Source organism: Phaenicophaeus curvirostris, chromosome 25, assembly GCF_032191515.1.
Source record: "Phaenicophaeus curvirostris isolate KB17595 chromosome 25, BPBGC_Pcur_1.0, whole genome shotgun sequence".
Taxonomy (NCBI): Eukaryota; Metazoa; Chordata; class Aves; order Cuculiformes; family Cuculidae; genus Phaenicophaeus; species Phaenicophaeus curvirostris.
In genome coordinates, this window is record NC_091416.1 from 2,926,331 (window position 1) to 2,939,445 (window position 13,115).

The 13,115-nt window shown below is 56.6% G+C and overlaps 3 protein-coding genes across 4 annotated transcripts in view; 1 reads left to right on the forward strand and 2 right to left on the reverse strand.

The window, feature by feature from the left end:
- The window catches only part of CENATAC (centrosomal AT-AC splicing factor), a 365,184-nt gene that overhangs the window by 298,899 nt on the left and 53,170 nt on the right, over window positions 1-13,115 (reverse strand). The gene's annotated exons all lie outside the window — the stretch shown is intronic.
- Window positions 277-4,967, reverse strand: IFT46 (intraflagellar transport 46). Of its 2 annotated transcripts, none has more exons than XM_069876300.1 (10): window positions 4,765-4,967; window positions 3,785-3,903; window positions 3,103-3,171; window positions 2,919-3,012; window positions 2,453-2,581; window positions 1,939-2,057; window positions 1,506-1,572; window positions 1,201-1,261; window positions 1,003-1,088; window positions 277-700 (listed from the first exon to the last, which is right to left on the reverse strand). In XM_069876300.1, exons 1-10 carry the CDS (start codon window positions 4,945-4,947, stop codon window positions 605-607), a joined length of 1,023 nt encoding a protein of 340 aa, XP_069732401.1. In that variant the 5' UTR covers window positions 4,948-4,967; the 3' UTR covers window positions 277-604. The 2 variants fall into 2 exon arrangements, with proteins under 2 accessions (XP_069732401.1, XP_069732400.1); XM_069876299.1 differs by having other exon boundaries at window positions 1,939-2,060.
- On the forward strand, window positions 5,008-13,104 carry ARCN1 (archain 1). Its single transcript, XM_069876635.1, has 10 exons — window positions 5,008-5,109; window positions 6,704-6,967; window positions 7,574-7,753; window positions 7,985-8,190; window positions 8,413-8,574; window positions 9,143-9,308; window positions 10,175-10,322; window positions 10,615-10,723; window positions 10,875-11,079; window positions 11,684-13,104. The coding sequence occupies exons 1-10, from the start codon at window positions 5,107-5,109 to the stop codon at window positions 11,771-11,773; spliced, it is 1,533 nt and encodes a 510-aa protein (XP_069732736.1). The 5' UTR covers window positions 5,008-5,106; the 3' UTR covers window positions 11,774-13,104.

Consider the following 13,115-nt stretch of genomic DNA (forward strand, 5'->3'; position numbering starts at 1 on the left):
CCAGGCTCTGCTATGCTGCCAGCGCTGCGGTTCCTCCCAGGATGAGGCCCAGCACCAGCCAGGCTTTAGCAGGGCCTTGTCCGGATTTGCTGCGTGATCCCCCAGCCCCAGCTGGTCGGAGCAATAAACCCAACTCATACATCTGTGTGGTGCCGTGCTGGTTATTCCTCCCTGGAGGCAGCTCAGGGGCTTGGGTGCAGAGAAAAGGCTCAGTGATGGGCAGAGGGGATTCGCAATCCCCAGATCAGACCCAGAACACGTGGACAGGTCCAAGTGTCATGTTTGAGCACAGAATTTATTCCTGCCTGCACCAGTACTCGTAGCGTGAGCTCGAGGAACTACTGCCCTGCAGCATCTGGGGCACAGGGACCCTGTTGGAAAGAGCTGGTTTAACGCTGAACTGTTTGGGGACAACAAAACTGGAGCAGCTGGGCAGCTTCTGCAACAAGTGATGAGTAAAATTCCCACTCTGCCAATGTGGAACAGCTCCAGAGTATCCAGGGAGGCTCTGCGAATGCTGCATGTGGCTTCCCATGCTGCCCCGGCTGGTCTGGGTGTCCAGTGGCAAGCATCGATCCAGAAGATAAGGGTTCAATGCAAAGCTTCAAGTAAAGCTGAACACCTCTGCCTCTGCCACTCGTGATGGAGGGTTAGACACGAGGCTCCCACCCTTCTTCTCCTCAGCCAGGGGCTTGAAATGCTGCAAAGGATGGAACATGTCAGTGCAAAGCTCTGACTCTCGTTAATCAGAGCATCGCCCCCGCTTCAGTGGGAAGAGCCTTCGGTGCTTATGCCAGACTATCACAGCACGGCACCCCATCCCATCAGAGATCTTTGCACAAAGCTGAGGCACCAGGGAAAAAGAAACTTGGAAGTGTTCTCCAAAACCCTTTGTAGCAGGTTACCAGCCCTTTGCAAACACCCACAGCAAAGCCAAGTGCAAGGTGAGAGCCGCGGTAGCGTTCCCAGCAGGACGAGCGGCTCCTGTCCGGAGCTGCCTACCTGCGAGTTCTTGAACTCCAAGTAGAGGGAGAAGAGGACGTGCAGAGGCTGGATCCGACTTTTGTACACCGGGATGTCCAGAATGGCTACAAGCGAGAGCAGATGAAGTGAGAGAACGTGGAGACCAATCCTAGTCGCTCAGGGCTCTTGGTTTATGTGAGCGCACCAGGCCCGCAGCGCTCTCGTCTCTCCGCTTACCGCAGATCAGGTCAACGTAGTCGGCCAGTGCGCAGTCCAGCTCCGCAGTCGGGAGGCCCACCTGGAACAGAGCGGGCTCTCAGCTCTGCTCCCACACGGCCCGGGCCCGGGAGCACCACGGTCCCAGCTGAGCAGCCGCCAGGCACTGGGCTGCTCCCCATCCTCTGGCCAGGCGGGAATGGTAAGTAGGAACAAACTGGAATGGGTTGGGCTGCAGGCAAAGGGCTCAGAAAAGACCAGGAAGCCAGCTTCTGTGGTTTCTAACACCGTGCACTGAGCTAATCCTGGTTGCTTGGACAACATACCTTTCCCAAGAGCTCCTCGAATTCTGGGGACCATTCCTGCATGAGGGTCTCAATGTCAGGCATCGGCCTGCCAGGGAAAAGATGAACTTCAGGATCACAGGCACCTGGAATGGCTTCCTGCTGCCAGCCAGCTGTGAGGAAGAGCCTCCATCCTAACGGGCTGATAGCAAGCTGTGCAGCAGGCACTTTTATTCAAAGGAATGAGCCCGAGCTCGCTAAGTCTCAGGCTCCGGGTGCCGGCTGTTAAACTCATCCAAGTTCCATAGTTTCCAGAGAGCAAAGCAGTGTCCTGTGACCACCCTGAAGACCAGCGTGGCCTCTCCCTCTCAGAGGTGCTTCTCTGGTTTCAATCCCTGCTCCCAGGCTTTGCTGCCAGCCTCCCCCAGGCAGAGCCTGTGCTGCACACGGCCGTGGGAGGCTGGGAATGGCTCACCTGGAGTAATGGACTGTGGCGGGGGGCTTGCAGCGGTGCAGCTCGCTGATGCTTTCAATCCAGCTCTCGATAGCTTTGGGGTTCTTCTCTGCATTCTCCACACTCCTTACCTTTATCTGCTGCTGGAAACGAAAACAGGAACCTGTCAGCGCTCTGTGGGGTCCCGGGGCTTTTCTGCAAATGCTGTGCTGGCTCCTGACAACCCGCACGTTTGCTTTTCCCAGTTGTTCCAGTACCCACTGATCGCTGCCGACGGAAAGCAGCTGGGAAACAGAACGCTCAGTAAAACCAGACGGTGACAACCAAAAGGAAATGGATGCAAAGTCTGCACTAGACCCGACTGAGGCAAGACCTGGATCCACTGCAGGTTATGTTAAGGACAAAGGGAATGTTTTCCACTCTTAAAGCCAGGTTATCAGTTGCGCTGCGATGCTGGCATCACACAGGGACAAAATGAAGAGTGAAATGCTGTGGTTTTGCCCCAGCCAGCACCTCCACCCTCTCAGGGACTCACTGTGACATTGTGCTGCTTGGAGTTCTCCGTCAGCCAGAGGGAAAGCACGGTGGGATCTGACTGCTTGGTTGATGGCTCGTCCAGGACCAGCAGGCCAAGGTTGTCCGGCTTGCCATCAGGACGGGGAACCTGCAGAGAGGCAGAGACCCCATGTCCTGTGGGACCTCAAGGCTGGGGAAGTCAAAACTGTTTTGTGGAGCCTCTTTGCAGATCAAACTCGGCCCCAAGATAAATGGTAGGCAAGCTCACTCCAACAGGAGCCGTTGGCACAGTGCTGGACAAGGCAGAATGCAGCCCTCGCCCCGTCCCTGCCGTTGGAGGGGGCTGAACCACAGGATACGGTTCCAGGCCTCTGGAATGTTGTCCCTGCAGTGGGGCTGGCCTGGCCCCAGTGCCCCTCTGGCACTGATGCTGCATTCCATCTCAGCAGGAGGCACAGGAGGCCGAAGCAATGAAGCAACCGTACCTTGAGGAAGGCGTCGATGTCTCCAACTGCAGGAATAAAGTCGGGGATGAAAGGCTGCAGCTTGTGCTGCATCTCTATTGCTTTAGGAGCGTACCTGGAAAAACACCACAGCGAGAATGGCTGTGAATTCCCCGTGACTGGCACGACAGAGAGACAGAATTGGGATAACCCCCTCCCAGCTCACCTCCTGGTGTACTCAAAGAGCTCCTTGATTTCAGAAGACACAGGCAGGTAGTCGAAATCTGCAAGGTCCCTAGGGAAAGGAAGAGAATTGTGGGTAGAGATTTACACGTGGTCGGTTCTGTGGGAGCAGGAGCTGGGATCCTGCATCGGGAGGCAATCATGAAGGGAGCTGACACATGAGGTGGACGGGCCTCTCAGAAAAAGTCCTTTTGCACACAAAAACCACTGCTGGGCCATGTTTTGCTGTGGCAGGCAGCCAAAAAACACACTTGAGTGAAGGGCAGCGGCTCACAAGTGGAAGGACTCGGGTAGGGGGCAACAGGGTTGGTGAGCGACCAGCACAGAGGCAACATTAGGACAAGAACTGAGGGTTCAGCAATGGGTTTTGAACTGAAAACAGCAGGAAAGGAGCAAGTTTATCAGGGATGTGTTTGAGATGCTCCTTTTCCAGCATTGAATGCTGGCCAGTGTGGCAAAGCAGGACACGAGGATGGGCCGAGGAGTTGCCACGGGGGGCTGGGCTTCACCCTGCAAAGGAACTTCTTCCTCCTGGGCCACCTAAGGGTGAGGATGAAGGTGCTGCCTGCCCAGATAGCTGCAGTCACACACAGGGTGCCGTGCACGCCGAAGCCATCCGTACGGCACTGGCCTGGCACCGGATCCCGGCTCTGCCAGCCACTCACCCTTCCAGCCCAGCCCCATGTTCCTCCGAGTCCTCTGAGTCTGATTCAGAGGAATCCTCCTCCTCGGAGTCGTCGTCCTCATCATCCTCGTCCTCGATGAGGGCGGCTGCCAGCTCCTCCTAGGCGAGAGGAATGGGGCCTCACTGAGCCTCACTGGGAACCCCCACTGGATACCAACCAGATCCCACCGGGACCCCCCACCAGATCCCAACTGGATCCCAAACAGACCCCCTAGATCCCATTGGAACCCCCCACCTGATCCCAACTGGATCCCAAACAGACCCCCTAGATCCCATTGGGACCCCCCACCACATCCCCCCACCGGATCCCATCAGGATCCTCCATTGTATCTCACTGGGGACCCCCCCCAGACCCCTTTGTCCCCCCCACCGGGCCCTACTGGATCCCAACCGGATTCCAACTGGGACCCCCCCACCAGATCCCAATCAGATCCCATCAGGATCCCCCACCGGATCCCACAGGGACCCTCCCACCGGATCCCAATCAGGTTGCCCCTGGATCCCCTCGGGCTCCCCACTGAATCCCAACCAGGAACCCCACTAGATTCTCCCTGGGCCCCCCACTGGGCCCCACCAGATCCCATCAGGATCCTCCACCGGGAAGCCCCACTAGATCCCCCCATTGGATCCTCCCCAGACTCCCCACCGGATCCCAACTGGATCCGAAACAGACTCCCTAGATCCCATTGGGACCCCCCACTGGATCCCCCCACCAGATCCCAATCAGGAACCCCACTAGATCCTCCCTGGGCCCCCCACTGGGCCCCACCGGATCCCATCAGGATCCTCCACCGGGAAGCCCCACTAGATCCCCCCATTGGATCCTCCCCACACCCCCCCAGCGGATCCCATCAGGATCCCCCAGTGGATCCCACCGGGACACCCCACTGGACCCCCACCGGATCCCAACCGAGACTCCCCTAGATCCCATGTGCCCCCCCCCCGCCCCCAGCCCGGTACCTGTGGGCGGCCGCGAGCTCCGGGCAGCCCCGAGCGGCGGGCCCCGGGCGGGCTCGGGCCCTCGTTGAGCTCCAGGCTCTCGTCGTAGGGGCGGTTCTCGAGCAGGCGGGGCTGGGGGGGCGCCCCGGGACCGGGAGCGGGACCGGGACTAGGCCCGGCTCGGCCCCGCGCCGCCGTCGCCATGGCAACCGGTCTCCGCGCCGGCCCCCGCCTCCCCCTCAGGCCCCGCCCCTCGCGTCGCCGCGCGCGTGACGTCACTTCCGGGTGCGGACGTGGCGCCGCCATCTTGTGGGGCTGCCCGAGGGACGCGCAGCGAGCGCCGGGCCCCGCGCCGCCGCCAGCATGGTGAGAGACGGAGAGGGGGTGACCAGGGGGACCTCGGGGGGACCCCGGGAAGCGAGGGGGAGCGCGAGGGGACCGCCAGGCGGAGCGGGGGCCCGAGGCGGGGCCGCGCTGCGGGACCGCGGCCTGTGCGGGGGGCTGCGGCCTCGGGGGCGGGGGTGGGGGGGTGAATGGCCTCGGGGTTTGAATGGTGTTTGTGGGGTGACAGGCCCCAGGGGGAGAGCGGTTGTTGTAGGGGAGGGGTTCTGGCCCTCGGAGGGTCCACGAGCATTCGGGGGCGCGGGGTGACGAGCGCCGGAGCGAGGGGAGCGTCCGAGTTCCCCGTGAGGGGGCGGCCGGCCCTGGGAGGGTGAGACAGGGCTTGGGGGAGGGTGATAGAATCATAGAATCACCAGGTTGGAAAAGACCCACCGGATCATCGAGTCCAACCATTCCCATCAAATGCTAAACCGTGATAGGGTGGGGAGGGGCGGCCAGACCGCTCTGGGGGGTGGCCCGTGCCTCGGGGGGCGGCTGCGATTTTCAGAAACAGGGGCATCAGGGCTCGGGGTGGTCCCGGGCGGATCGAGGAGGGGTGAGCAGTGGCCGGGCTGTGCTGCCAGAGCCGCGGTGCCCCCTCAGCAGAGGGGCCGGGCGCTGGTGCCAAGGGTGTTAGGGACAGCGGGGCTGTCACCAGCCTCTGGGCGGCACGCAGTGTAGTGCTGGGAGCTTTGCTCTCTCTGGGCAGCCCTGCACCTCGACACCCAACCACAGTGGCATTTGAGACCAGCAGGTTGCTCCCTAAAAGAGCAGATCCCACTGCGGTGGGGCTCCTCGGCGCCGAGCGGTTCCTGTGGTCTGTGTTCTGTCAGGGAGCATTTATCTAGAGGCAGTGTAGTTCTGACCTGTCAGCGCTCTGGGTGTGCTGTCACCGAGGGGTGAAGTTGCAGAGCCCCTGGCAGTTGGAATCATCTTGTGGGGGAATTGCTCGTTCTTCCCTCGTGATAATAGTGACCGGGGATGTAAAACATCTTAAGTGCAGAAACTGCCTCGTCCTGACAAAGTTAATTAAGGACCTGATCTGTGAGAGAGAAACGTGAGGAGGGAGCCTCGGGAGTCTGAGAGAATGGGGAGACGGAGATGTAGGCTGGCGACTGCCATGCTGCCTTTGTGCTGTGGTGTGATAACATCTCCCAAATGCCCAGGAGAGCCATCCGTGGGCCATGATTAACGCAGCTGCCGAGGGTTTATTAACTGAGCTCTGCTTTACATTGGAAGGAAAGGTCTCATTTTACAATATCCTTGTGTTTTGGTGTGCGCTGGGGCTGGGCTGACAGAAATCGGTAACCCGGAACCTCCTTTGAGGCGGTTGGAGGTGGAGTTGCAGCTCTGTGTGTGTAGGAGTGGGTTGGTTTATGTGGGAGTACTGGTAACTTTCATTCTGGGTAGCCAGACAAACCGGAGCAAGAGAAAAGCAAAGGTGAATCTGCTCTTTTTAGTTCCCAGTGCTGATCACAGAATTAATCCAGTGTTTAAGGAGGGTTAGCTGATTGCACACTAAAGGTGAAGGGAAACAGCAGCAATCCTGTCTGTGAGGCTGCGCTCGCCTTGTCCGTAGGTGCTGTTGGCGGCAGCCGTCTGCACAAAGGCGGGAAAGGCCATCGTCTCCCGGCAGTTCGTGGAGATGACCCGGACCCGCATCGAGGGGCTGCTGGCGGCGTTCCCGAAGCTGATGAACACGGGGAAGCAGCACACTTTTGTGGAGACGGAGAGCGTGCGGTACGTCTACCAGCCGATGGAGAAGCTCTACATGGTGCTGATCACCACCAAGAACAGCAACATCCTGGAAGACCTGGAAACACTCCGACTCTTCTCCAGAGTGGTAAGGGTCTGTCGCTTTGCGTGTGTAGACTGAGGAAGCCTCTTGCTGGCACACTGCCTGGCAACAGGATTTTCCAGACCCTGGAAGTAATATTTGGAGTTTGGGTGGTATTTTTGAACTATGCATTAAAAAACTTCGTTTAGAGTTGAGCTGGTGAGACCAAAGGGATGCTGTTGTAAATTCAGCGTTAAATATTCTCTGTATTCTTTAAGTCACACCTGTGTTACTTCTAAAAATAACACAGCAGCGCGGCACGTGGCTGTTAGAAGTGCAGCTACTTTACGTGCGTTTCTGAGCAGTGAGTTTGTTCCGCTGCTTTTGTGCAGCTGAAGGATCATTCAGGAGATCTGCTGGCCCTGCTGTGCATTTGGGTTCCTCTGAGCTGGTGTCACAGCAAAGCTGAGGGGTTGTATGAGTGTTTCAGTGCAGAAAAACAAATAATGGCAAAACCTCATACTGTTTGTTAGCCGCATGAGGTTGGGAAGAGCAATGTAACGGTGTGCTGCTCCTCAGAGTGTCCAGCACAGCCATGAAGGCTGGGATTGACAGAAGTGTTTTTGTGGTATTGTCTACCTATATTCCTTTAAATTGCTTTCTCCTCTCTAGATCCCTGAGTATTGCCGAGCTCTGGAGGAGAACGAGATCTCCGAACACTGTTTTGACCTGATTTTTGCCTTTGATGAAATCGTCGCCCTGGGCTACCGTGAGAATGTCAACCTGGCACAAATCCGCACCTTCACGGAGATGGACTCGCATGAGGAAAAGGTGTTCCGAGCCGTGCGAGAGGTGAGTGGCAGTGACTGCGAGCCTGCTGCGGCTCTGTGTCTGTGAAACACTGCTGGCTTTGTGCAAAGGTTACTCCACTTTGAAGGGGATCGTAACGTTATTTAGCTTTTCAGTGAACTAAATGCCCATCTCATTTCCTTTTTCTTCTGTTCACGCACAAATGCCCTCAGCTCCTGTGCAGGACAAGACTGAGATGGCAAAGTCCTGTCAGCCTCTTGTCTCTTGCTTCAGACTCAGGAGCGCGAAGCAAAGGCTGAGATGCGCCGCAAAGCGAAGGAGTTGCAGCAGGCCAGGAGGGATGCAGAGAGACAAGGCAAAAAGGCACCTGGATTTGGTGGCTTTGGTAGCTCGGCCGTGTCCGGAGGCACAACGGCGGCAATGATCACAGAGACCATCATCGAAACGGAAAAGCCCAAAGTGGCACCAGCGCCTGCCAGGTGGGTCCCATCATTGCAAAGCCTCCTGTGGCTTCGCCATCTGTGCCTGTTGAGCTTTTAGTGTGCACATAAGGCCATCGGTTTCATGTGCCTTCTCCCCCAGAAATGCTGTGGGGGTGAAACCACGTACTTGGGATAGGCAGGCCACAGCACTTGAGGGTAACTGAGGAAGAGGGCTATGCTGCTTGAACTGACCAGGAAATTCTTCTGCCTTTTCTTCAGGCCCTCCGGTCCCAGTAAGGCTCTGAAACTCGGTGCGAAGGGGAAGGAGGTGGACAACTTTGTGGACAAACTGAAATCAGAAGGAGAAAACATCATGACTTCTGTAGGCAAGCGCTCTACAGAAGCAGCCAAGGTTCTTGCTCCTCCGGTTAACATGGAGAGGTGAGTATTGCCCTTGCTCTGACAGCGGGCTACTCACAGCGCTTGGCTTGTGCGTGTTGCTTTGTGAGCCAGCTTCCTTTTCCATTCTCTGAATGGGCTTTTGCCTCTCTCTCAGGTCTCCTGTGCTCCCTCAGCCTGTGAATTTTAAAAGATTGGGGGCAAAACCTTGGAAAGCACAGCAGCACAAAAGCAGATGGCTGGCTTGGTTGGGAATTGCCCTCACTAAAATGGGATGTAGGTCCATTGTTAGCTGTGGTGGGGAATCCCTCTGTTGCTGAAGAGAGCTGCTGGTTTTCCTGTACCCCAGATACAAACAGTTCCTGCCTTACTGTGGCTTAGGATAGAAGCAGTCATGGTGTATCTGGGCTTCCATCCCTCACAGAGCTGCGTGCCCCTGAGTTGACCCATCAGAGCAGCATCTGCTGTGCTGCCCTTGTCATTCCGTTTGGAGCCATCATGCTCGTGGGAGCCCCTGCTCATCACACACAGCCCAACCTTGCAGAACACTGAGCTCTCATCTGCCCTGTCACAGGACTTAAGAATCCTGCTTTTTTTTCTGTCCCTCTAGCGTGCACATGAAAATAGAGGAGAAAATCTCCTTGACTTGTGGCCGCGACGGAGGGCTGCAGAACATGGAGCTGCACGGCATGATCATGCTGCACATTTCCGACGAGAAGTTTGCACGGATCCGCCTGCACGTAGAAAATGACGACAAGCGGGGAGTGCAGCTACAGGTAAAGCCCATTAGGTGTCATGTGTGGTTGAACAGGCTTCTGCTGCTCTCCGGGGCAAAGTATTGTAGGTATTTGAGTGTGTTATTGTCTTGTGGTGTTGGAAGTGGGAGTAGTCACTGCAGACATTATTGCAGCGCAAGTTCAGGGCCTGCCTTTGCTGAAAAGGGTGAAGGTCACTGGAGAAATCTATCCTGTATGCTTATCTTCCTGCCTGGGGAGCCTTCTCCTTCCAGGAGCGCATGCTGTCTGATCTCCAGTGGACTTTGCTGCAGCCTGATGTGCTGCTGATGTGCTGCTTGGGGCTTATTTGTGTGACGCAAGCATTAGCCGTTGAGCAGGACCACTGGGGTTAGGTTACTGTGCCGAGGAATCCAGCTGTTACCTGGAATCCCTCTTCTCCTTGTGTCCTGTGACTACTGCCTCAGATAATTCCTGGAGCTGGAGCCCTTGCAGTCAGTGACAGCAGCTCGTAAGATTCTCAGATACAGCCTCCCAGGTTCTTCCCAGTAGCATTAAGTGCTTTTTCTTGAAGGAAAATATGTGTTATGGGTCATCAGGATTTTACGAGTTGTTAAAGTTTTCTAGGTGTTGGCCCAGAGCACGCCTTGCTGGAGTCTCCAGTGCAGCAGCAAGTGAAAATTGTGGTGTGGATCATTCCTAGCAGATCAGCGTTCTCTGAAGGGAATCCCAGAGCAAGAAGGAGATGTGCTTTGGTTGGGCTTCTGAGTGGGGATCACCACTGGTGCCGATGTTGTCAAGGGGAATACTCAGGGGTGTGCAGGGCTCTCTGGTTGGAACTCGTGTTCCCTACATATGGTTCTCCCTGTAGTCTCAGAGTTACAGCTGGGGCCTGTGTTCCCTTTCAGACTCACCCAAACGTGGACAAGAAACTCTTCACTGCGGAGTCGCAGATTGGTTTGAAGAACCCAGAGAAATCATTCCCTATTAACAGTGACGTGGGTGTGCTGAAATGGAGGTTGCAGACCACGGAAGAGTCCTTCATTCCATTGACAAGTGAGTGCGAGCCTGCCTCTGGGGTCTTGGGTGGCTGTTCATCCATGGGCTGCAGGCTCGTAGCCCCCTGCCTGGAGCCTTGTAAGGCGTGGGAGATGCCATCTGTCTTCTGTTTGCTGGTACCTATTGTTCTCGGCAGCGTGTGTTTTCTGTAGTGAAAAAACCCAGCTTTTCTTAAAGTTGGAGTTTTTTGGGGGTGGCTTTGCTTTCCAAAGTGAAGCGTGTCATCTTGTGGGAGCCTGTTCCAGGCAGAAAGCCCACGTGGTTCAGCACGCTGTTTCTGTGCCCACAGTTAACTGCTGGCCCTCAGAAAGTGGGAACAGTTGTGACGTTAACATCGAGTACGAGTTGCAAGAGGAGAGCCTAGAGCTGAATGACGTGATCATCACCATCCCCTTGCCGTAAGTAGCGTTTCTTGTCTGGCAGCGCTAACGAATGCTGGCCTGGATCCCCTCAGTTCCCTCCCCTTTCTGGTTTGTGTCAATGGGCTCAGCCAGCGTTTCCCAAGCTCCCTGTAGGTGAACTATCGTATCCACTCATTGTCGTCTCTAGATCTGGCGTCGGTGCCCCGGTGATCGGGGAGATCGATGGTGAGTACCGCCACGACAGCCGGAGAAACCTCCTCGAGTGGTGCCTGCCAATGATAGATGCCAAAAACAAGAGCGGCAGCTTGGAGTTCAGCATAGCAGGGCAGCCAAACGACTTCTTCCCCGTTCAAGTCTCATTCGTCTCCAAAAAGAACTATTGCAACATACAGGTATGGGCACTGCTGTCCTAATGACCTCTGGGCTCTTTCTGGTGTTAAGGTAGAATCAGGGAATGGTTTGGGTTGGAAAGGACCTCAAATCCATCCGGTTCCACCCCTGCCATGGGCAGGGACACCTCCCACTGGATCAGGGGCTCCAAGCCCCGTCCAACCTGGCCTTGAACCTCTCCAGGGATGGGGCAGCCACCCCTGCTCTGGGCAACCTGGGCCAGGGCCTCCCCAAGGCACTTAAGGTGCAGGCAGGAGGTGGCAGTTTCGGCTTCTCAGAGCTTGCAGGCAGCTCTGGTTGTGCCTTCATGCCTCAGTAATCCTTAATTCCCCTCAGCCTTCAAATCCATCCAAGCCACAGCGCTTCTCAGCATGTGGCTGTCTGTCTGTCCCTGCTGAACTGTAGCTAGTAGCTGCTGAACTCCTCGCAGGCCGCTTTCAGCAGGCACAGCCCCCATGGAAAACCAGATTCCCTGAGCACAAAGGTTTTTCTCCCAGGACAGACGTGGTTCGGAAGCTCTGGGTCGATTCTGGTGACCATCCCGGTGTCAGAAAGCACTGGGGAGTAGCACTGGCTCATGAGTTAACTCTGTTGTTGTCTCTGCAGGTGACCAAAGTGACCCAGGTAGATGGGAACAGCCCAGTGAGGTTTTCCACTGAGACCACCTTCCTGGTGGACAAGTACGAGATCCTGTAACGCAGCCGGGGGAGCCGCAGAGGAAGAAATTTTTAAATTTAACAAAAAAAAAAAAAAAACATAAAAAGAGGCCGCAGTTTATTCTGAATGTCGGGAACGCCACAGCCCCCTCTGCCCCGGCGTGGGCTCTGTGCCACCTGCAGCCTTCCCGGGTCATGGACAGTTTTGGCAGAGAAGTGACCTGCTCGGGGTGGGGAAAGGCTACCCATTTCTCTGGCAGATTTTTATCAGCGGGCGGAAAAGCAAGATCTCCACAGCGAACCTGGCTCGGACCCATCCCTTCCTCCCGCGAAGACACCCGGAGCTCAGCCCCAGTATTGTTCCCTCCTGTTCCAAGGCATCGTGTGCTGTTCCATTGTTGGTGCTGCCATTTTAATTTCTCCTCGGCCTTCAGCTTTCGGTTCCGTCAGTGAAAGGCATTAAGATAGCACGGAGCTGCCTCCCTTCTCTGGACCTTCTGTCGGGTAGAGGTGGAGCGATCTGGCCTCTGTCTCAGAGTGGGGCGTGGGGTGGGAAGGGACACGGCTTCAGCCCTTTTCTCCACACACTTCTTGCTGTCTCTCCACCTCTCTGTCTCTGAGAGAGCTCAGAGGTAGTGCAGGCCGTGGCTCCAGATGGGGGGAGGGAGAGCGTCCAGAACATCCTGTCCTGGTTATGGGCTCCCTGCCCTGGGTTTGGAGGCGGTTTAAGTGGGTTCAGACCGGCTGTGTGTCCTTCCCAGGGCCTTCTCGATGTCCTGAGAGGCTGCTGGCTTTTCCTGCCTCAGCACAAGCAGCTGTGGTGGTGGAGTTGTCCCAAACCAGCGCTCTTTCTCTTTTTAGGAAAGGGGTGGGGAGGAAATCCAAAAATGAGCAGCACGGGTGTAGCCTCTGCTCTCCTGGAGCTGTTCCTTCTGCTGCCCTCAGTGCTCGTCTGCCCTGAGTGGCTCCGGGCCCGACTCAGTCGGTTCTGCTGTGAGTCCCGAGCACGCAGGTGGGAAGGAAACACCTAAAATCCGTGTGTCCCGGGAGAGCATCCCTGCCTTCCCGCGGCTCCTCTGCCAAAGCAGCCCGTGGTCTCTGCCAGCAGCGCTCCCTTGGGACTGGATCCCTCTCCCTCTTCCCTGCTCGCTCCGCCGAGTGAGATGTAAAAGGGAGCGGAGGTTGGCTCCAGCAACCCAGGAGCTTGTTTTTCTTTTTTTTTTTTTTTTTTTTTCCCCTGCGTTGGCTGGAGGGTGGGTGAACCGAGCGGCCGGTCCCCGTTGTAGCCCCGCGCGGTGCCGGCCTAGGGAATAGCGCACATTCCAGTGTCCTCCGGTACCGTCTGTAACCGAATAAAGAGCATTGTCCGGAGCGGCCGCGGC